At 54.9% G+C, this 20,583-nt stretch overlaps 7 protein-coding genes and 1 pseudogene across 7 annotated transcripts; 6 read left to right on the top strand and 2 right to left on the bottom strand.

Annotated features, from left to right (window-relative positions):
* Window positions 1–88: 88 nt before the first annotated feature.
* Window positions 89–644, top strand: ACA1_115850 (protein phosphatase inhibitor protein; the record flags this gene model as incomplete). Its single annotated transcript, XM_004342205.1, has 3 exons — window positions 89–257; window positions 348–448; window positions 522–644. The coding sequence occupies 3 exons, from the start codon at window positions 89–91 to the stop codon at window positions 642–644; spliced, it is 393 nt and encodes a 130-aa protein (XP_004342254.1).
* Window positions 645–992: 348 nt separating this feature from the next.
* On the top strand, window positions 993–1,708 carry ACA1_115840 (Coiledcoil domain containing protein; the record flags this gene model as incomplete). Its single annotated transcript, XM_004342204.1, is given in 4 exon segments — window positions 993–1,091; window positions 1,109–1,185; window positions 1,352–1,556; window positions 1,643–1,708. The coding sequence occupies 4 exon segments, from the start codon at window positions 993–995 to the stop codon at window positions 1,706–1,708; spliced, it is 447 nt and encodes a 148-aa protein (XP_004342253.1).
* Window positions 1,709–2,028: 320 nt separating this feature from the next.
* On the bottom strand, window positions 2,029–4,115 carry ACA1_115830 (uncharacterized protein; the record flags this gene model as incomplete). The annotated part of the gene is made up of 11 exons (XM_004342203.1): window positions 2,029–2,034; window positions 2,077–2,127; window positions 2,216–2,300; window positions 2,383–2,465; window positions 2,562–2,795; window positions 2,914–3,033; window positions 3,148–3,244; window positions 3,366–3,514; window positions 3,616–3,717; window positions 3,812–3,885; window positions 3,962–4,115. 11 exons carry the CDS (start codon window positions 4,113–4,115, stop codon window positions 2,029–2,031), a joined length of 1,155 nt encoding a protein of 384 aa, XP_004342252.1.
* A 366-nt stretch (window positions 4,116–4,481) lies between these two features.
* Window positions 4,482–5,792, top strand: ACA1_115820 (methyltransferase domain containing protein; the record flags this gene model as incomplete). Its single annotated transcript, XM_004342202.1, has 5 exons — window positions 4,482–4,542; window positions 4,608–4,853; window positions 5,049–5,180; window positions 5,287–5,435; window positions 5,550–5,792. The coding sequence occupies 5 exons, from the start codon at window positions 4,482–4,484 to the stop codon at window positions 5,790–5,792; spliced, it is 831 nt and encodes a 276-aa protein (XP_004342251.1).
* A 60-nt stretch (window positions 5,793–5,852) lies between these two features.
* Window positions 5,853–12,730, bottom strand: ACA1_115810 (annotated as a pseudogene).
* A 1,262-nt stretch (window positions 12,731–13,992) lies between these two features.
* Window positions 13,993–14,941, top strand: ACA1_115800 (uncharacterized protein; the record flags this gene model as incomplete). Its single annotated transcript, XM_004342201.1, has 5 exons — window positions 13,993–14,063; window positions 14,122–14,446; window positions 14,507–14,693; window positions 14,767–14,843; window positions 14,915–14,941. 5 exons carry the CDS (start codon window positions 13,993–13,995, stop codon window positions 14,939–14,941), a joined length of 687 nt encoding a protein of 228 aa, XP_004342250.1.
* A 277-nt stretch (window positions 14,942–15,218) lies between these two features.
* ACA1_115790 (uncharacterized protein) lies at window positions 15,219–17,569 on the top strand (the record flags this gene model as incomplete). Its single annotated transcript, XM_004342200.1, has 5 exons — window positions 15,219–16,361; window positions 16,445–16,579; window positions 16,644–17,352; window positions 17,411–17,527; window positions 17,550–17,569. 5 exons carry the CDS (start codon window positions 15,219–15,221, stop codon window positions 17,567–17,569), a joined length of 2,124 nt encoding a protein of 707 aa, XP_004342249.1.
* Window positions 17,570–17,948: 379 nt separating this feature from the next.
* On the top strand, window positions 17,949–19,471 carry ACA1_115780 (uncharacterized protein; the record flags this gene model as incomplete). Its single annotated transcript, XM_004342199.1, has 4 exons — window positions 17,949–18,123; window positions 18,372–18,541; window positions 18,698–18,928; window positions 19,277–19,471. The coding sequence occupies 4 exons, from the start codon at window positions 17,949–17,951 to the stop codon at window positions 19,469–19,471; spliced, it is 771 nt and encodes a 256-aa protein (XP_004342248.1).
* Window positions 19,472–20,583: the final 1,112 nt, after the last annotated feature.

The raw sequence follows: 20,583 nt of genomic DNA, 5'->3' as shown, positions 1-20,583 counted from the left end.
GTTGTAGATAAAATAAAAACATTCGGAAAAGGTTGGAGCAGAAGAGAAAAATCAAAAGAAACAAAGGCCAGTAAATTTGTAATTGAAGATGTCGCTCACATCATCAACGGCGTCGACCACCACCTTGCTGGTGCAGGAAGTGCCGCCAGCGTCGCCCGTGGTGACGTTGCGATTAGCGCCGCGACGCAAGAAGAAGGGTGTCAAATGGAACGAAGACGTAATCGATAACGAGCATCTCGACAAGAAAAGCTCGAAGCGTTCGTGCCGCGTCTCTCCTGTCGCGACCCCTCCCATCTTAATTCTGATTTCATTTTGTATCTTCTATAATTTACTTGTTTTGTCGCCAGTTTGTTGCATCTATCACAAACCGCGGAGCTGGGATGACAGCGATAGCAGCGAGGAGAGCAGCGACGATGACAACAAGAACGCCTATGAAAAGCAACCACGCGTGCGTCTCCCGTCTCGTGTTTACCCTCTCTCTGCGCGCCCAACTTACCGCGGTGTGTCTGGTGACTGCACAGCCAAAGAAGAAGCACGATCACAGGCACCACAACTGCGCTCACCACCACCCGCACGACGCCTCTGATGATCATCAGCACCTCCATCATGAGACCGGAGACCTCGTCCCACCAACCCACCCGTGACGCCCTCCTGTTCTCGCCTCCTTATCGTTTTCTCCGACCCAGGCCCGCCAGGTTTCGATCGAAAACTTTCGAAACAGTTTCAGATGAGACCAAATCCTCAGTTGTAGGTTTGCACAAGAGAGGATGGCCCCAGCCAGGCCGTTTCGCTTCGTGTTAGGTGAGGGCGTTGTGGTCAGTGTCATCATTTATTTGGTTTATTGTATTTTGTTTTATTTTATTTATTTCATAAATAAATACCTTGCCGGAGGAGGCCAACGGTTCTTTGTTTCTTCTGTTGGAGATTTGAGTTGTGTTGACGACAAGGAGCAAATTCAATCACGCAAATCGAATCGCATCAGAAGAAGGAAGATGGGAAAGGCTAAGAAGACGACGAAGGAGACCACGGAAAAAACGGCTGTTAGCGTGGAGACGGCGCCTGCGGCCTCTGAGGCTGGCGGAGATGTTGCGGTGCCAGCCACGGCGAGCACAAGAAGAACACCATTCCCGTCGCCAAGGGTGTGCCCAAGTCGGGCCGCGTCTGGAAATCGACCAACAACAAGAGGTAAGATCTTCACCCAACAGCAATCGTGAATTTAGCTCAATTTACTGAGATGCATATGGAGATTAATTAGCATTTCATCTCAATTGCCTATCCTTATCTGTTTTTCTAATTCGAATTCAGCCAATTTAAACAGTAATTAATTATTTTATTTCTATTGCGATTGTAGGAGTTCGTCGTTGCTGGTGGGAAAGGCGTACAACAAGACGTGGGAGGCCAAGTCGCAGGAGCGGGAGAAGCTGAAGGTGCTGAAGGCCAAGGAGCGCGCCCTCAAGGAGGACACCCAGCAGAAGAAGGAGCAGGAGAAGAAGGAAGCCGCCGAGCGACGCAAGCGAAAGGAGGAGAACCTCAAGAAGTCCACCGTCGTCCAAAAGGTGCGTGCGTGCGTGTGCGTGTGCGTGTGCGTGTGCGTGTGCTGCTGATGCTTTCATGGGACTGACCGTGGGCCGCGCTTGCTCAGATCACCGACACGAGAAAGCTGAAGAAGATGAAGCGAAGCCAGTTCAAGCTCCTCGAGAAGCGGTGATCTTGACCATCTCTCTGCCCTCTCCTCTCTCTCACCATGTATACGTGCGGCTTCACACTACACACTACACATCTACTACTTCATCTCCAAAGACATCGTTTTCATTTTATCGAAGTCTGTCGTTGGGAGGTGAGGAGAGTAATGGTGGAGAGTGTGGTGGAGAGCTCAGCAGCAAGACCTCCTCGTGGTGGTGTTTGTGATGATGATGGTGGTGGCGATGGCTGTGCGTGAGGTGGAACCACTTGAGGACACCATAGCACACTCCGCTCACAAGCACCAGCACCAGGCCCACGATCTGTGGCGACCACCAGGCGTAAATGTTAGTGCTATGCACGCACACGCACACGCACACGCACACGCACACGCACCTTCTCCCAGGTGGGCTCAAAGTTCTGGAAGACAGCCTCCGAGAAGGCCACCTGCGGCACGCTGTCGTGATGTGGCGAGCGTCAGTACACCGACGCGGCAAGAGAGACTTGCTTATGTAGTGACGAGAAGGAGGCGGACGAGGACGTACATCTTGATGTGGGACAGCACGCCCACGTCCTGCGCTCCGGCGAGGAAAGTGAGAGTCGTGTAGTCGCACTGGAAGCTGTGTGTCCACCACCATCGGGGTTAGCTTCCTACGAAGCTCAGGAGTGAAAAAGCAGCAAAAAAGAGAGTAGAACACGCACAGGAAGGTGAAGATGGAGCCGATGAAGATGTAGGGGATGAGGGTCAACGACGTCTCCGGCAGCGCCTTCCACAATATATCGTCCTGTGGTGTGGCACACATTGAGCCACGTCGTAAAATAACACACGATATATATATATCCCGAATATATAATAAAATATAATGTAAATGTGACGGCACCTTGAGCGGGTTCCACCAGCCCTCGATTGCGAGAGCGAAGGGCAACACGGCCAGGGCGGATATGACCAGCTTCATGAAGGTGATCTGGATGATGAGCAGAACGTCGCGCTCCTCCGGGAAAGCCTTGGCCAGGATGTTCCGCGCTCGTCGCAGGAAGACGATCGACAGGCCCTCAAAGATCGCCGACGCAAAATTGACGCCGATCACCCACCACTTGTCGCCCAGACCCCAAGCCTGTTGCGTGGTGTGTGCGTGTGTTGTGTGTGTGTTGTGTGTGTGTGTGTGTGTGTTCCGATGAGGCACGATCGCACCAGAAGCCAGTCCACAATGCGTGACGTCTATGAATGCGTACGTGTTCGAACTGGAGCGAGACGAGGATGGCGCCCGCGGTGGCGCCCGCCGCGCACAGGAGAGCCCAGATGGTTGGTCGCTCGCGCAGGATGAAGAAGGCGAACAGAATCACGAAGAACAGCTGGCCATCCGATGCGCGCAATGTGTGGTGAGTCACCACACACATGACACACGCACACATAGACGCGCGCGAGACGAGGCGCGGGCCTGTGATTTATACCGAGCAAGCCTGAACCAAGAGATGAAAGTTGACTGTGGGCGCCAGATGGAGGCCCCAGTTGGTGAGGCCTAGCTTGAACCCGAAGAGCACGCCGATGGGTAGTGTGTGCCACCTGCGTTGCAGACGTCCATCGTGAGTCCACACACGGCACACGGCACACGACACACGACACACGACACACGGCACACGGCACACGACACACATGCGATTAGGCGCAGACTGTGGTTGCGTACAATTTGAAGAGGAAGCGGTGGGTGAAGTAGAAGGGCTTGAGGGGTTCGGGTGGCTCAGCCCCGTAATGCCTGGTGCGGTCGTGTGCTCGGTATGCGTAGACCCCGGCCGTCGCCAGCACCACCAGAAACAGCAGCACATCTGTGCCGGCCTGCATTGCGCCGCCCACGCGCACGCGCACGCACACGCGCACAGCGCCATCGCACAATCAGACAGGCCGGAAGGAATGTAGACAAAAAGCGCGTCGCTTACCAGTTGCAGGAAGGTGACGGTGAGAGCGTAGGGGAACGGCGTTGCGCCGGGGAGATCGCCCGCGAAGATCTCCTTGTTCCATATCGGCACCGCTGATACGCTCTTGAAGAGCGACACAACCCAGACAACAACGTTAACGTTCAATGAAGGCAAATGTGGTGGTGCGCGGTGGTGCGTGTGAGAGTAGAGGCCGTACGAGAAAGAAGATAACGAGAAGCACGGCCGTCACGGACAGGCGAATGCCCAGCGGCAAGTGGGCCAGCCATTTACCTACGGTTGGGCGACGCCAAGAGGAACGTGTCAGCAGCTGACGGACCACCGAACACAGGACCCAGCATGTACGTACTTGGCGGCGCCTTCTTGGTGGCGATCGCGACGTCGTCGTGCGTGTGGTTGTCATTGTGTATGTTGATGGCAACGTGGGGTCTGTATACGCGAGGAGCGAACTCCTCCACCTCTTCGTCCTCTTCCTCGCCGTCTGGTCTGATCGGGCGTCGCATGCTTCTCTCTTACGAGAGATTTCAAATCGTTCGTCTCCTCTATAGATGGATGGATGAGATGGAGAGGTGAAGTGGTTTGGTCTCGAGAGAGGCCTGCGGGGAGATAATCAATCGGCTGACACGAGATGAAAGCCAATGGTGAAGGGAGCGTACCAAGATACGTAGAACAGGCAAAGGAGGTGGCAAGTGTAAAGGAGGACGCTAACAATGTTCGCTGTGTTTGGACAGTCCACAGATCGATCTGTGTGCTGCGTCTTGTGCAGTGTTGCGTTTTGAGCTTCTTCGAATTCGTGTCGATTTTCCTCAACTATTTTTCTCTTCCCTTTTCTCCGAGATGCCTCGAGATGATGGAACGGCGAGGGGATGATGTGGAGGGTGGACGACGCCCCGTCGAAGTCGAACCACAACAACCACGCAAGCGTCGAAAGTCTGCAGCTTCAAATCTATCGGATCGTTCCAAATCACCCGACACTTCGAAAATCGCGAATGCAGGGTTCAAGGTGAGCCACAAGGAGATCTACCGCCGCTACGCCGCCCATTACGAGCTGCTCGTCTCGCGCCAGGACTACGCGGGCAACATCGAAAGATCGATTCGCGAGCTCGACGTCTTCCATCCCGACGTTGACGTCGTCGAGCTGGGCGCCGGCACGGGAAGACTCACCCGTATGGTGGCCCCCTGGGTTCGATCCATCCACGCCTTTGATTCCTCATCCCACATGCTCGATCTCGCTCGCGAACGTATGCCTCCATCCGCCACCACGAGCTGTACAACGACGTTCAGCGTAGGCAACAACCGCGAGGTGCACACGTTCGGACTACAGCCGTCATCCGCCGACGTCGTGCTGGCCGGTACCGCCACTTTTTCTCTTCTTCTTCTTCTTGCACCAAGCGGCCATGGTGATGGTGATGACGTCACTGATGGCGGCGGTGCAGGGTGGACGCTGTCGTACGTGAAGGCGGAGGTGTGGTCATCCCTGACGTGGGACGTCGAGGTGAAGCGAGTACTCGCCGATCTCCGCGCACTCCTTCGACCGCACGGCTCCCTCGTCATCCTCGAGACCCTCGGTAACTTCCAACCACCACACGGGCCGCTTGTGCTGAGCTCTCACACCTTTGCTTTCTCTTCTTCTTCTTCTTCTTGACCCATGTGTCGTCGTCGTCATGATCGCAGGTACGGGCAACGAGGAGCCCAATCGGCGCAACCTGTTCTACGCACTGCTGGAGGAGGCTGGCTTCCATTTCCGATGGTTCAGAACAGACTACCGCTTCGTCGACTGGGACGAGGCCATCGCCCTCACACGCTTCTTCTTTGGCAACAAGGTACAGCAAGCACGCTGCTTTGTCTGCTTCTTGCTTCTCCTTCTTCTTGTTGTAGTCAGTTCTCATCGTCGATCGCTGGTGATTGCCGGTGGTGGCAGGTGGCCGGCATGGCAGAAGAGCGAAGAGTCAAGCAGAGGCGCAAAAAGCGAAGCGAAGAACAGGAGGGGAGGCAGCGAAAGCGAAGAAAGAACGAAAACGAAGGAGACCACGACAGAGCACGACGAGCAAGCCAAGGAAGCAGAAGTGAAAGAACAAGAAGAAACAAAGGAAGAAGAAGAGGAAGAGGATACCGAGGAAGCAACACTTCCCGAATGCACAGGGCTGTGGTGGATCAAAGGCGAAGACATGAAGCTGTAGAACAAGTTGTAAATGAAGCAATAACACAAGGACACAAAGCAAAGAATGCGATGACCATCATCAGCCCACGAAGTCGCCGTCGTTCGAGTCGTCGTCATCGCCGCCGATGCGCCTTCGCTTGGTGGCCTTGCGTGCGGGCGCTGCTCTCTTCTTCCGCGCCGCCGGTTCTTCTTCGTCTTGGTCGCGGCGCCGCCGTCTTCTGACTGTCCCTCCTCGCTCTCTTCGCTCTCCTCTCGCTTGGCCTTGGCTCGCGTCGTCCTCCTTGCTGGCGGGCGCGTGCGCTGGGCGACGGGCGATCGCTCTTCGTCTTCGCCCTCGCCCTCCACCTCGCCCTCGGCCTCGGCCTCTTCCTCCGCCGCTTTGACCTTCCTGGGACGTCCGCGTGGCCTGCCTTTGGCGGCTGCGCTCTTCTTGGCCGTGCTCTCCTTGAGGTCGAAGTCTCCCTCGTCTTCCCGCATCACCTGCTTGAACTACACAGAACGTACGAAATGACACACTGGAATGTACGCAACACGACAACGATAATACATGACCAACGACACGCACAGTAGGGCACGAACCTCCTTGTAATGGGTCTTGAGCGCCGGCATGTCATCGACGTCGAAGTCGCAGGTGATGGTCGCGAAGGGCGAGCTGTCGGCGGTGAACTCTATCACCGGCGCCTCGGTGATCTTGCCCTCCCGCGCCTTGACAGTTTCCGTCGGGGAGTAGGCCTTGCATCGACTTGATCGTAGAGGAAGGTCAGTCAACTCCATTTACTAACAACCGGAAGGATCGGAATTGCTGAGTTGTCGGTGAGCTTGTAGGCTCGCTTGAGGGTGTGTACCTGTCGGTGAGCTTGTAGGCTCGCTTGAGGGTGTGCTTGAGAACCAGCAGGATCATGATCATGGACGAGATCTTGAGCTTGTCCTCCGCTACCGCGGGTGGGTTCTTGTCGTTACTCTTGGACTTCTTGAAGAAGGTCTCAAGCGCAACCAGAGCAGTGCCGCCCACGAACGATACCGAGCGATTGATGTAGTAGATGATGCTCAACACCTCATCGGCATAGGTGTAGGGAAGACTGAGGATGAGCTCGGCCAGATAACGGAAGAAGTTGATGTCCGTCTAGGTTGAGGTTGGAGGGCACGTTAGCCTGTAAAAGAAAAGAGTCGAAGGGGCGGAGGAAGAATAGCTGCGCACCTCCTCCGACGATGTACACTTTTCGAAGAGTCGGATGATGGAGCTGAGGAAGAAGTTTCGGGTGGTGCGCTTGTCGCTGAACAGAGTGTACAATTGGGCGAGCACGGACAGTGGCAACTCCGAGTTGGGCGCCAGAGCTGTGCGCAGGGAGAGCCATGCGTTTGTCAGACGAAGATCGTCCTAAGACGATCGACGAGCGGTATTTGCGTACCTATGCAGGTGCCCCAGGTGTTCTTCTGGAACGTGTACGACAGCTTGATGCCGTCGATAAAGCGGTTGTGCAGGAAGCTGGGGTATTTCTCGTTAATCGTCATGAGAAGTCGGTGGGCCTTGTCCGCGATAGCGAGCTCTCTGTCGGTCTCCAGCGCGACCAGATGAGGCACGCACTGAAGGAGGAAGAGAGGGGTAAGTTTGGTTATCGTGTAGAATTGAGGGACTGGCCTGAGAGCTCACCTGCAGTGGGTGCATGAGTCCCTGACGTTGAATGTGGGCTAGCGTGTTAAGCGCAGCAGTTCGCACGCGGGGGTGCGTGTCGAGGCATTGCTCCAACACTGACTCGAGGAACGTCTGAGCGATTGTGTTGCTCACCCTATCATGAACAAGGTACGTCAGCAGCTTTCCCAGCACTTAGGAAGTCACGAAATGGGAACTGCATGGGTACCCGGAGTCGCTGTTGTCCATTTCCACAAACAGCTCGTGGCTGCTCTCGTCCAACGACTCGTTATGGTCCACCGAGCCATCGAGGTCCAGCTCATCCTCTCCCTTGGGTTTCGCCTGGGCTTTGGCTTTTACTGCACCCAGAGGCGAGCACGAATGTAAGGAATCAGAATAGAGAAACTGCAGGCGCCAGCAACACCCCACGCACCTGGCTTCTTGGACTTCTTCTTGTTCTTGCCGGCTGTTGCTGAAAGCGCCTTGGCCTCCTCCGCCGCAAGGAAGTCGGAGATGTTGAGCAGCATTTGAAGACGGACCTCGTGCGATTCGGAAGATAGACCCTTCCGGATGATGGTCTGCACGTGGGACTTAAGCATGAGCTCGGGCGCGCGTACGAAGATGCTTCCGATGGCCTGGTTGTGCAAACCACCACAGAGAAGAGACGGATCGGTTAGGTCCAAGCAGCTTTGCTTATTGCGAAGGGATCACACCTGAGTTGCTCGCAGCTGCAGGTCCGTGCTGATGCTCTGCGCATAGATGACCAACAAGTTGAAAGTCTTATGCAGGATCGGATCCTTGGTAGCGGCGCCTTTCTCTACATGAAGATACAGACAACCAGAGAAATCGGTAAGAGAGGTCACAAGCTCTGGCACACAGTGGTAAAATACGCACTTGTAGGAGTGGCGTCGTAGTATCGGCAGATGTGGCCGAGGCAGTAGAGCGCTCGGCCAGCGTTGAGCACTCGAGAAGGGGTCAGCAGTTCTTGCTTTGTGCAGATAGCTCGACACTTGTCGAGGTAGGTCTGGAACCGATCGACGATGCCCAGCACTAGTTCGTGGTGGCTCGTCAGCTTCTGCACGAAAGTAGCGAGGCACTTCGCAGCAACAGCGATGACCGACCAAGCGAGCTGCGTTGGAAAGTGGCTGGTCATTATAATGCACTCAAGATTTGAGGGTAAGACTGAAAGAGCAAAAGCCGAGGAGCTACCGGAGAGATGAGCGCGATGTTGTAGATGAGCTCCTCCAGGTCCTTCTCGACAGCAGCGAAAAACGTGGGGTCGGGGTGTTCGATCAGTGGTGCCACGCTCTCCATAATCCCGATCACGTTCTTCGCGGTCAAGTGCTCGCTGTTGTCGTTCGTCTGACCATACACGTACACACATACGTTACTCAAGTACTTGCACATCGCGGCCAAGGATATTCCGTGGCAGCGACGCAGTGGTACATACCAGCAGCTTCATGTACGGATGGAGAGTCGTGATGTGTGGAACAAGGAGATCAGGCGACGCCTGACAAAACAGGTGAAGCGCGTGGAGAATGGCTGGCATAGATCTGACGATGCGCTTGGTTTGATCCTAGGTGGAAACAACAAAAGGTGAGTTGAGGGTTCTATATTCGTGTCGGAGGGATGAAGGTACCTGCTGAGTGGTTTGGTCGACGTTCTGCTCGTCTACAGCAAAGATGCGTTCGACAATGCACGACACCATCACCTTGCAGATGGCGTGCACATGCTTGCCGGATTCCTTCGATTCTTTGGTCAGCAACTGCAGAGAGGCGGGTCAGTGATTTGACACGCTATTTGCAAAATGGCCGAGCGCTAGTTTAAGCTACGAGAAGAGTGAGCCACATACGCTGACCAACAGATCGATAAACCACTGGCTGCTGCTCGAGATTGTGACGACCTCGATTAGCTGATCCACGCGTGCGGGCATGTCAAGCGTCTGATGGAGCAGCGGTGTTTCAGAGTGAGCAAGCGGCGGTTTTCAACCCATCCGAATTCAAACTCACGAATTCAAAATCATACCTTGGCAGCAGAGGAGTCTGTCTCAGAGTTGGCATCGTCCTGCTTCTTGGGCATGGGGCTGAACCAAAGTTCCTGGAAAGTCTTCAGGACCGTTTCCTGGGGGACAGAGGCGCTTGAGTTGGCAACGGGCTCGCAGAACATAAAGTTGAGATTAGTACGCACCTTGATAGATTCGTCTTCATCGCCAATCCTGGTCACCAGCTTCTTGCAGATGGTGGGAACAAGCGAGTGATGCGGCTGGCCTAGGCACATGTTGCGTAGAATCGTCACCACGTGCTTTCGCACAGTCACGCCTTTGTCCTGTACATGTGTAAAGGGTTGTCAGCTGACTCGTTTCCTTAATGGCCGGGAGCGGGGGAGCATGTACCAGGATTCGTTCGGCGATCATCGGGTAGTACTGCGAGGCGAACTCGGGCCGCTCCAACACATACTTGCCGACTAGGTCGACCGCGGCACTGCGAACGGAGATCGCGTTATCCCAGAATCTGCCCTTCACGGCCTGTTCAACTCGGGGCTGATACATTGTCAAAGTAAGTAACGAAGCTCGCATTAGCACTGACTGAGCAGGGTGCGTACATCGCCCAGAGTGTTCGCGTCTGCCTCCAAAACGGCGGTGAGAGCCTTCAGTCCCTTCGAACGGAAGGTGGTGAGCGGCTCGTTCATCAGACCGAGAATCTGGTTGAGCATGCTGTCGAAGCTGAGGAACAAAGAGCCCTTCGTGGAGAGGAAGCGGACGATCTTCATCACTCCGTCACGCGAGAGAAGCCGTTCGTTCCTAAAGAAACCAAATAGTTAGATGCTGTTAGGGTAGTTATGTTGACAAAAGCCAGCTGTAGTACCTCTCGGCAATCTCCAGACTCCTCTTCGAATCGACCTCCCACTGCGACTTGTAGTCTTGAACCTTATCTTCGTCGTTCTCGCCGTGACACCACTGGCTGATGAAGAACTGGCGCGAGAAGAGCACCGATGGGTCCATCTTGGTGCGCTCACCCAAGTAATTGAGGAGCATCTGCCGCATGACATCAATCTCATGCGCCTCTCGAGTGTCTATGCTCATATCCACCGATTTCTGAACAACATTGTCAGTACATCATTAAGGCGGGCTGAAGACTAAAATAAGCTGTGACCAATACCTCATCTTCGTTAGGTTCGTCGACGGACATGTCGAGGGAGGCCTGCGAGAGGTCAATCGAGGGAGCTGCTCCCGTATCGCCGTTCTTCCTCGACCGAACCTTTCTTCGGATGAGACAGGTGTCGCAGAACCACCTGGCCGGCACCTGAAGGAAGGCCGTGAGATGAAGAAGAAGACGCAAGATGCTTCATGAATAGAGACACTTACGTTCTCGGGATCACGCCCACACAGGCACCGTGGAACCACTTGTGACACTCGTCGCAGTCGAGCATGAACTGCCCGTCGTCGTGTCTGGTGTTGCAGATGCATGAAACGCTGTCGTCCTTGTCCTGCTGAAGAACAATGGTCAGGTCCGGCTGTTTGGGGAAGCAGGACACTCTGGCAGGTGAGGGCGTACCGTTTGACCAGGCAACACCTCCATCCACTGCTGTGCCAAGGCCATTTCCTTCTTACCTTGGCCGTCACGTTGCCCAGGATCTCAATCGAGAAGGTCTTTAGCACGGTGCTCTCCTTCGAGTCCTTCTTCACGTTCTTGAGCAGAATGCCGCTCAATACTCGGAGGACCACTTGCGACGCTGGCCACTCCGGCAGGTTGATGGTCATCAGTAGGTCCTCAACGAAGTTTGTGAGGATCTGCCGGTAGTCGTTGTCTTCTTCGCGAGTAGAGCATCTGCATCAAGAGCAAGCAAAAATACAACACTACGGGTAAGACGAGGAGCAAATACGCCTTTTGATGGGTTAACGTACTTCGCCACGAACGATTTCATGAAGGCAAGGGCGCAAGCCGCGGCGGCTTCGTAGGAGTTGGCATCGCTGACGGTGACAGCAGACTCGCCATCAGCTTGCGGCTTCTGGGGCTCCAGGTCGATACCCTTTTTGGTGCCGACGATGGCCAGCTTCACGAGCGAAGGGCAGCACTGAATCAACTGAAGAACCAGCGCAGAGACCATTTGGATCGCCTTGTTGTCCTCGGGCAAGCTTAGGAACGAACAAGCAAGAGATAGTATCAATAACTGTATCCGCAGACGAGCAACGAAGCGAAATGGCGTTCAACTCTTACCGGTACGTTCGCAGTGTTCTCTTCGTTTTGGGCAACTTGGCGAGTGAGGTGAAGATGTCTTCGAGGATGAGTGTCCGGTGCTTCTCGTATCGGGAGAAGATCTGAAGGGACAGCAATCAGCGTGAATGGCAAGGTGGCATGCATCTCTGACAGTGTGGCGCACCGTGCGAACGACGTTCAGCGCATGCAGCTGCAACTCGCTACCACCCTCCATGAAGAAGGTGGGGATGGTAACGGCGCAGATGTCCAACACCATGCTGTCCGTAAGTGGCTCCTTGGCTGCGAATTCGTTCAAGACGTCGAGGTAGCAGCACAGCAACCCAACGAGTCTGTCGCCGAAAGCGCATTAGTAGACCGAACGAGCATTCACGAAGCAACTGCGCTCAGCTGGGCTACCTCTTGCTGCGTTCGGTTGCTTTCTTTCCTTTCGTCTTCTTTGTCTCCATCAGAGGATCGAAAGCGGGGATGATGTTGTGGGCTACGTTGAACTTTGCAAACTGAAGCATGTTCTCGATCACCTGAGGAAACAAGTATGAACCGTTACACATTGCTGCGACAAATGCCAAATGAGGTGAAAGGCGTACCTCCTCGACGATCAAAGACTTTTCAAGGTTGTCTGCCGCAAAGATATGGAGGATGACCAAAGCAGCGACGAAACCGTACAGGACAGTGATCTCCTTCACCTTTTCGCCCTGTGTTCACATGAACGACGTAAGCAATGAGCACAGCAACAATGATTTAACCGAAATGTTGGATGTCTTGGGCTACGTACTCGCTCCTCCTCCTCTTCGAGAATTCTGATGTTGTTGCCCTTCTTCACGTAAGTGTCCAAGATCTGGATCAGCCGGGACAGCACGTCGGCTGGCACGCGTGAAAGAGACCCGTTCGACTTGAGCTTCGCCGTTTCGGTCCATAGTTCGTTAAGCTGACGCGATTGTAACACGATTGCGCCGTAGGACAATTAACACCAATGAGCTAAGGCAGAAGCAAGAGTCGCTGAGGGCGTACCACTTCGTACTCTACTACGCGTTCTTCCTCCTCCTCGTGAACACTAGCATCATGCACTTCAAAGACGTGCGCAATTAGCACCCCGAAGCGCTTGCCCTCCATCGATTCAAGTATGTCCTCTACAATAGTACACATATACCGGGTTAGAAGATGTGAGTTTACAAGCATAGAGAGGCGGCATGGGACAGAGTTCACCTTCTTTCGTGCTGCTTGCTTGCTGACGATTAGTCTTAAGCTTGAGCATCTTCTTCTTCGGCTGGTCAGGTCCGCCCTGCTGGCCTTGCTGCTGGCGCTTCTTGGAGAAGGTCTGATGGACCACGAAAAGTGTAGAAGATAAGTGTCCAATTCGCACCGAGGTAGCGGCCTGCCACCGACACCGCCGTACCTTGACAGGTTGAGGAGGAGGCATGCTGGTGTGCTGAGCAGTTGGTTGGTGTTGGTGGTTGTCCGCGGAAGGGACCGCTTTGGTCGCCGTTTGTTGACTCGCAAGAGGCATGTTCGAGAGGTCCCCGAGTGGCTTGCGAGGAAGGGAGAGCGAGTGAGCCGGCGTACGGCTGAATTGACCTTCTTCACTTTTAGGCCTACGAGAAGTGCCACAATCAGTAATAAATAGTGCTGGCGAGTAAGGAGAGGAAATCGTACGCCCAGGTCATGTCGGCGTCAGCCAGCCATTCTTTCATCATTGCATCGATTTCTGGTGTAGGATTGTCCAACCATTCGTCCGCGTGCACCGCTACCTCGGCCGGTTGGGAGGCGAAGACGTTGACGGCATACGGCACGGTGATCGTGGGCAGGGGCAAAGCCGGCAGAGTGCTCGTAAAATGCGTCAAATTGCACAAATTATACGGGGGCGGCTGCGGCGGAGGTGGATGGTTGTCCATCTTTCAACTCGCGTCCAAACGTAGCGTATGCGAGCACAAGCCTGCTCACGGCCTCGATCACAACTAGTCAAGTATCCAGTCTTGGCTTTGCCTGCACAAAAAGGGCGGGAAACTGCTTGGCCCATTCCTCGAACAAATTGCCAAAATATCTGGGGCTGCTGTGTGAAAAAAGAAAAGAAAAGTTTGCGATCAAGATGGAGGGCAAGGCATCATGGCAGCCCATCGCAATGGGCGGGGCCGAGTTTAATGAGATCTGGGACGACACTGAGCTCATCAAAGCGTTTTCCAAGTCCATCAACTATTATAAGGTCCTATTAGCATCTTTCATTCGTGGGGACTGTGCTGACTGATTGGGTACAGAAAATGCATGATCCAAACCGTAAGGAAGAGGAGACTCCCATGCCGGAGGATGAGGGCGAAGAAGAGTACACAGATGGCTCCAGAATGGACGAAAGCGAAACGCAAACAGCACCGGCGGAGGCCATGGCTGTCAGCTCCTCCGCACCGACCACTCCCGCACACAAGGAGGATACGTCCAAGAAGACGCCCAAGAGGTCCGTTCAGAAGCCAGCTTCTTTGTTCTTGGAGTCTCACTCTCTTACAACCGCACAGAAAGTCTACTGCCGCACGCAAGCGGATCGTGGACGATGAGGGGGAAGAAGCTGCAGCAGACGAGACCGCCACGCAAACCGCTGTGGCGCCTGGAGCCCTCGATCAGGGCGAACATGAGGCTGCTGCGTACGCTGGCTATGACTACAGTGGCTACGGAGGATACTACCCCCACCCACAGTACCCCGGTGCCTACACGGCGGCGGCCTCACCAGCCGCCCCGTCGCCAAAGAAGACGCAGCGCAAGAAGAAGGACGCAACTCAAGCAGTAGATACTCCCGCTTACGACCCGGCCTACGCTGCCTACTATCCGCCGGCGTACCCTCAGGTAACGCTGCCCGCTAGCTCGAACCAAACCGCAACCTACGCTCACCTCCCAGTATTTCAGGGACCATATGGTGCCTCGTATCCCTACGGAGCCCCTTCAGGCTATCCGATGATGTCCCCTGCCTACCCGCCGATGCCGACCACCCCACACTACCACTTCCACCCAGTGCCACACACGCACGCACCTCACCACCACCATCACCATGGTCACCATCATCACCACCCTCCGCCTCCGCCACCACCTCCTGGTACAATACCCTCTCTTGCCCATTTGTTCTTTGGCTGACGACTGACGCACAACCACCTCGCCTTCCACCACAGCGGGCTTAGACGATGAGGAGCTCAAGAGTCTGTTGAACGCTTGGTACTACTCGGGCTACTACGCGGGCAGATATCAGGTACCTCACCCCTCTTTTTCTGCAGCTCTTTTGGCTGAGGTCTCTGTCTCATTCTGTGCTCTCTTGTGCAGGCCATGCGGGATGCCACGCCCAAGTAGTGGTGGGTGTGGTGGTGTGTATGTATGGCATCATCAATGAAGATTGCTCTCAAGAAGAGAGTGAAAACACAGTGATGCGTGCCCTCTCTGTTGTGTGGACTGCGACGGATTCGCGTGGCTTCTCCATCCGCCTACGGCGGCAAGAAGGCAAGAAGCAAATCTGGAATTCTTGGTATGTGACCCCCCACGTTTGTCCAAAGAAAGGGAATGGCCCTAATTGAAAGTGGCTGTTCAAGAAGCCAAGCCTCGCAAGTTGGAGGGGTGTACATAGGCCAAGATGGAGGCAAGCGAAGGAGACAGACCGGGCGAAAGGTCCTTGGAGGCTGGCGAAGAAGAGAAGCCCAGCGCATCGACGGAGGTGGGGGAAGATGAGGTCAGCGAAGAGGAGAAACTGAGCGCATCGACGGAGGCTGGCGAAGAAGAGAAGCCCAGCGCACGGAAGGAGACAGGCGATGACGAGAGGCCGAACGTGGTTTTGGAGTCGAGCGAAGAAGACAAGCCAAACGAGTTGGATGAAGCAAGTGAAGGGGAGAAGACAAGCGAATCGAAGGAAGAGCCAGTCCAGGAGCATACGGTGACCGATGATGAAGAAGAGTCAAACGCGTTGCTGGAGCCAAGCGGTGAGATGAGGGTAAGCGAATCGACGGAGCAGCAGACAGCAATCGATGATGATGATGAAGAAGAAGAAGGAAAGGTGGCGGTGCAGTCAGGCGAAGAAGAGAAGTCCATAGAGTCAAGCGATGACGCTGAAGGCGACGAGGAAGACAACGAGGCCGGCGAAGTGGACACGGAAGAGATTCTGGCCGAGAAGGAGAGCAGCGATTTAATCAACCATGATTCGGACTCGTCAGAAGAAGATGACGGCGATGGAGAAGCGGGCGAGCCTGGAGACGGGGTGGATGCTCGGACCCGACCGCGAGGAGAGGCGAGGATCATGACCCTTAAGGGTCCCGACACAGCTGCGCCGGCCGTCGTGCTCAACCTCCTCGAGGGTTCGAGTGATGGGCGGGGTCGCAGTCGCGCCATGACGCCCGAGTACAAGGCCCTGAGCGCCCGGACGCTCATGGACATGAACGCTGAGGACCGGGGCCTGGTGCGACAGCGCGAGACGGGCTTCCAGGTACCGCCGCTGCGGCGCGCCCTGGACGACAGCGGCGTGGGCCGGCGGCTCTCGCTCAGGGAGATCGAGAAGGCCAACGAGAAGGCCACCGAGAAGAAGGCGCGACTCGGCTTCGGACGGAGGAACAAGGACAAGTCGCCGGCCAACGCGCTCTCGCCTCGTTCGAAGAGCCTGGGGAAGGACGAACACATCGAGGACGGCGTGCTGTACTTCTCCGACGCCTCGTGCCTCAGCCCGTCCTACGCCCTGAACATGACCCTGGCCGGCCGACTCTGGCCTACTTGCCTGCACTACTACCTGGTACTGAGCCTCTCTTCTTCTTCTTCTCGCAGCTGGCGCTGATCGGCAACGTGTGGTGTTGGTGGCTAATGTTCTGTTAACAGGCAAACAAGGTCTCGTCGGACTCGCCCACATCCAAGAAGCTGCATTCCGCCTCGAGCGGCAAGGACCTCAAGAAGTTCGATGCTTCCATCAAGCCCGAGGAGATCCAGAAAGAATGGCTCGACTCTCGTTTCGAGGTGCGACACGACACACGACACACCGAAGCGTCTTTCGTGAGGCTCACACACCAAGTTTCTGCAGGTAATGAGGGAAGTCAACCTGTTCAAGTTCGGCAGCAACGAGACCCTGTGCAAGAAGCTGCTCAACACAGGCGGCCTGCATCTGGTGTACAAGGAGGCCGACAAGTACCTGGGCAACGGCGAAAAGAACAAGAACCGGGTCGGCTCGGGCGAGAACATGATGGGCGAGGCGCTCCTGTGGGTGCGCGGCGAGCTGGTCCGCAGGAAGGAGGCGCACCTGCCCATGCTCGAGGTCATACAGCCCGAGAAGATCATCCCTCTGCCGCTCCCGCAGCGGCCGCAGCAGGTGCTGACGCCGCGAGCGGCCCTACAGTCGTCGGCGCCGGCCGCCAAGACTGGCAAGGGCGGGCTCAAGCTCTTCAAGAAGGACAAGGAGAAGGTGGAGGAGAAGAAGGACAAAGAGGAGAAAAAGGAAATGAAGGAATTGAAGGAGAAGGAGAAGAAGGAGAAGAAGGAGAGGGAGAGGAAGGAGAAGCAGGAGAAGAAGGAGAACAAGAAGAAGGAAGATGTAAAGAAGAAGGAGGACAAAAAGAGCAAGAAGGAGAATCAAGACAAGGTCATCAAGCCCCTACCAACACCACCGGCGGCGTCTACACCAGTAGAACCGGAGGTCAAGGTCAGCGTGCTAGCCGAAGTTGCCGAGCCGGCCGGGCCTCGCCTGGCGGCGCCCGTTCGAAGCGGCGGCCCACCGCGCAGGCCACCGCAACGCGGTACGTTCATGGCCAACCCACCGCCGGCACGCAAGCACCTAACCTCATCTTGGCACAGGCCATCACAAAAAGGTGCCAAACGTCGCGGCCACATCCCAGTTCCTGGAGGAAGCCGAACAGGCTACGCCGATGGAGGAGGAGCCAGCCGGCCTTGTAACTTCTCCCGGCCAGCAGCGTGACTTCTCCTCGGCCAGCAGTCCCGGCCCGCGGCTTCTGAGGGCTACACCATCAATCCCCACTGTCTGCCTGTGTTACTTGAACTAGTTTAGGGCTTGGCGGCCTGAAAAAGTGGCAGACACGTCGCAGACAGCCTAAATATCCCGACGGGCGGCACGGATGGTAGAAGCGGGTGTCAAAAAAATTAAAGGATACCACATAGTAAGGCTCCAACTCTGGGCGCTTGCACACCCTTGTCTGGGCGTAGAAAGACCGTGGAATGCACAATAGACAAGAAGAGCAGGCCAGCAGTATTGGCTAGACACATACAGGTTCCCACTCAGTACATGCAGAGATTTTGAGGGCTGGTTGATTGTATAAAACAGCCACCACACCAAATGCGTTCTTCTTGCTCCAATGACCACCAGCTCCACATCACCATGGACCACAATACCCCTGCTCCTCAGGCCTTCACCGAACTCCTGGCAGAGCACAACCTAGACATGAGACAGGTGCTGGGCCACCTGGCAGCAATGGCCACACCCCAGGCAGTCAACCAAGCCCCCATCAAGACCAAGGCTCCACCACCACACAGGATCCACCTAGACAAGATTGGTCACTTCAAGGTATGGTTGTCTGTGTGTTGAATAGCTGCAACTCATAATGGTAACATGTGTATACACAGTTGTGGGCATTGGGGGGGGGAATATGGCAGGAGCAAAGTGACCACTTGATCATGCACTCAACAACTACCTTCAAGAAGGGAGTCATACAGCCTGAACTCAAGGGCTTGCCGCAAGAGCTTGCCTGCATTGAGTGGACACAGTCCATCAACACTAACCTCACCAACTGCATGTTTGCAGACATCCTCATCAACATGGTGCAAGTGCTAGACAAGCACAACACAAACTACATGGACGTACACAGGTTCTGCAAGCAGCACTACTTCAACCAAGACCTCAACTTGCACAAGTGCATGATGCACCAAGCCAACTCCTATGTCACAGAAGCGACCTACACATACATTGTCGCTGTCTGTTAAGCCAGTTGAAGCAAAGTCTTTACTAACACCCTAGACAGGGTCTTAATGGATCAGTTTTGTCAGTGGGGCATCTTTGTGATGTTGCAGTCATGGGAGCAGGCGACCCCCCCTGTGGAAGCTGAGATGATCTACATGCCTGTCATCAAGACCTTCAATGCCGTGCTGGCAGCAGCACAGTGCAACCTCTATGACCAGAACATCAACACAACCAACTACAGGCACCACCACTTCAAGGGGAGGCAGATGTCAAAGGAGAAGGGGCCCATTGTGAAGCGCACTTGGTTGAGCTGTGTGCATCACAAGGCTGAGAGTGATGAGGAGGAGGAGGAGGAGGAGGAGGGGGACAACAATGACAGCAATGGTGAGGAAGATGATGATGTGGAAGAGGAAGAAGAAGAGGACTGAAAGAGCTCCAAGACACCCAAGAAGGTACAGACATCAACAATTTGTGTGTGCAATGTAACCTGGAGTTTTGTGTAAGTGTAGTACACAATAGGTAGTGTCAACAACAGCCAAGATCTTGCTTGTTGTGTATGGTACAACAAAAACAAGAAGACCAAGTGGACCTGGCAGGAGGTGCAAGACAACCCCACCTTGGCAATGGCAATCATGGCATGGCAACTGGAGCACCACCAGACAGTTCATCACCAAGCAGTGTCTGGACTGGTATGTATTCCATGTCTTGCAAATTGCACAACACACTCACCAGTGGCATGGAATGTGCAGCAAGCCAAGAATGAGAAGCTCGTGGCAGAGGTGGTGGAGCTGAAGCAGAAGCTAGACGCCAAGGAGCAGCACCACCACCATCACAAGAAGCACAAGCGCCCCAACACCCTGGCAGCAGCGGCCTACAAGGACCCCTTGATGCAAGAGCCATCAGAGAAGAAGGCCAAAGCAGACAAAACAGTACATGAACACTAAACACATGGTCCAGCAGCAAGCTCATCATTCTAGCCCATGTGAAGGAAGACGAGATCCTAGCTGAGGTACAGCATCCTGCCATGTTGCACACAGCCTCCCCCCCTCAGAGCGACCAGGGGCTAGAGGCCAAAGCCACCAGGCCTAGTGTACACAAACTGTTCCTGTTGAGTGTATGTCCAGACACTATGCTAATTTGTCTATACAGATCACAGGCGTGCTCCTTGTGCACAACATGGAGCCAGAGCGCCTGACCAAGTCATGTGACAAGTGCCATGCTGTGCTAGGCCCAGTGTTCAAGTGCATCACCTGTGCATTGCACATCCCACCACACAACATCAAAGTCTGCACACAGTGCATCAGGCACCTGTGGACCAACACCAACCACAGTGGCCACATCTGGCAGGCAGCATACCAGCCCACCAATGCAGGTGTTGTGGCAGAAAGCCTCAGGCCTTGGCTCCAGGCACAAGTGCAGAGCCATGTGCCCACCCACAAAGAGATAGACACTGGCCTAATGCAGCAACTGGAGGTACATCTAGACATTTTTCTGCTCCAGTCTGGGAATGACTAAGTCTTGTCTGTGCCACATCTACAGCAGCTCCACTCTCACACCACCCCTACTACAGCACCACATCCCTCCCTCCACCTACCAGCTCTGCCTTCCTGTGAGCCCTCCCCAATGCAACAGAAGGGGATGGAGTTTGTGGTCATGCTGAAAAGCATGCACCACACAATGACACAAGATCACAAGCTCATCAACAACCCACAGCAAAGACGCCTTCACGCCCAGCCAGCTCCTCCTCATGGGCGTACCACAGCTAGGCAAAACAGCAAGGACACCACCTCATGAGGAACCTTGTGATCCTCTTCTCTTATGCAATAAACACACTTTCACTGCAGACAACAAGGTGATCACTTCCTTGTCTAGACAATGCCTGGGCAGGTGGTACTGCAGATCACAGGTGGTTGTTTGAGGCCAACAAGAAAATAAACAAGACGAAGAGCAAGTGGCAGATGGAGCACAGCAACACCACACCACGCCCTACCCCTATAGCACCACGCCCTACCGCTGGCATGCACCTGTGGCTGCACATGCAATGCTATCAGCCCAT

Source organism: Acanthamoeba castellanii, assembly GCF_000313135.1.
Source record: "Acanthamoeba castellanii str. Neff unplaced genomic scaffold scf7180000084669, whole genome shotgun sequence".
In the NCBI taxonomy this organism is placed as follows: Eukaryota; Discosea; order Longamoebia; family Acanthamoebidae; genus Acanthamoeba; species Acanthamoeba castellanii.
This window is presented reverse-complemented; position numbering and strand designations above follow the sequence as displayed.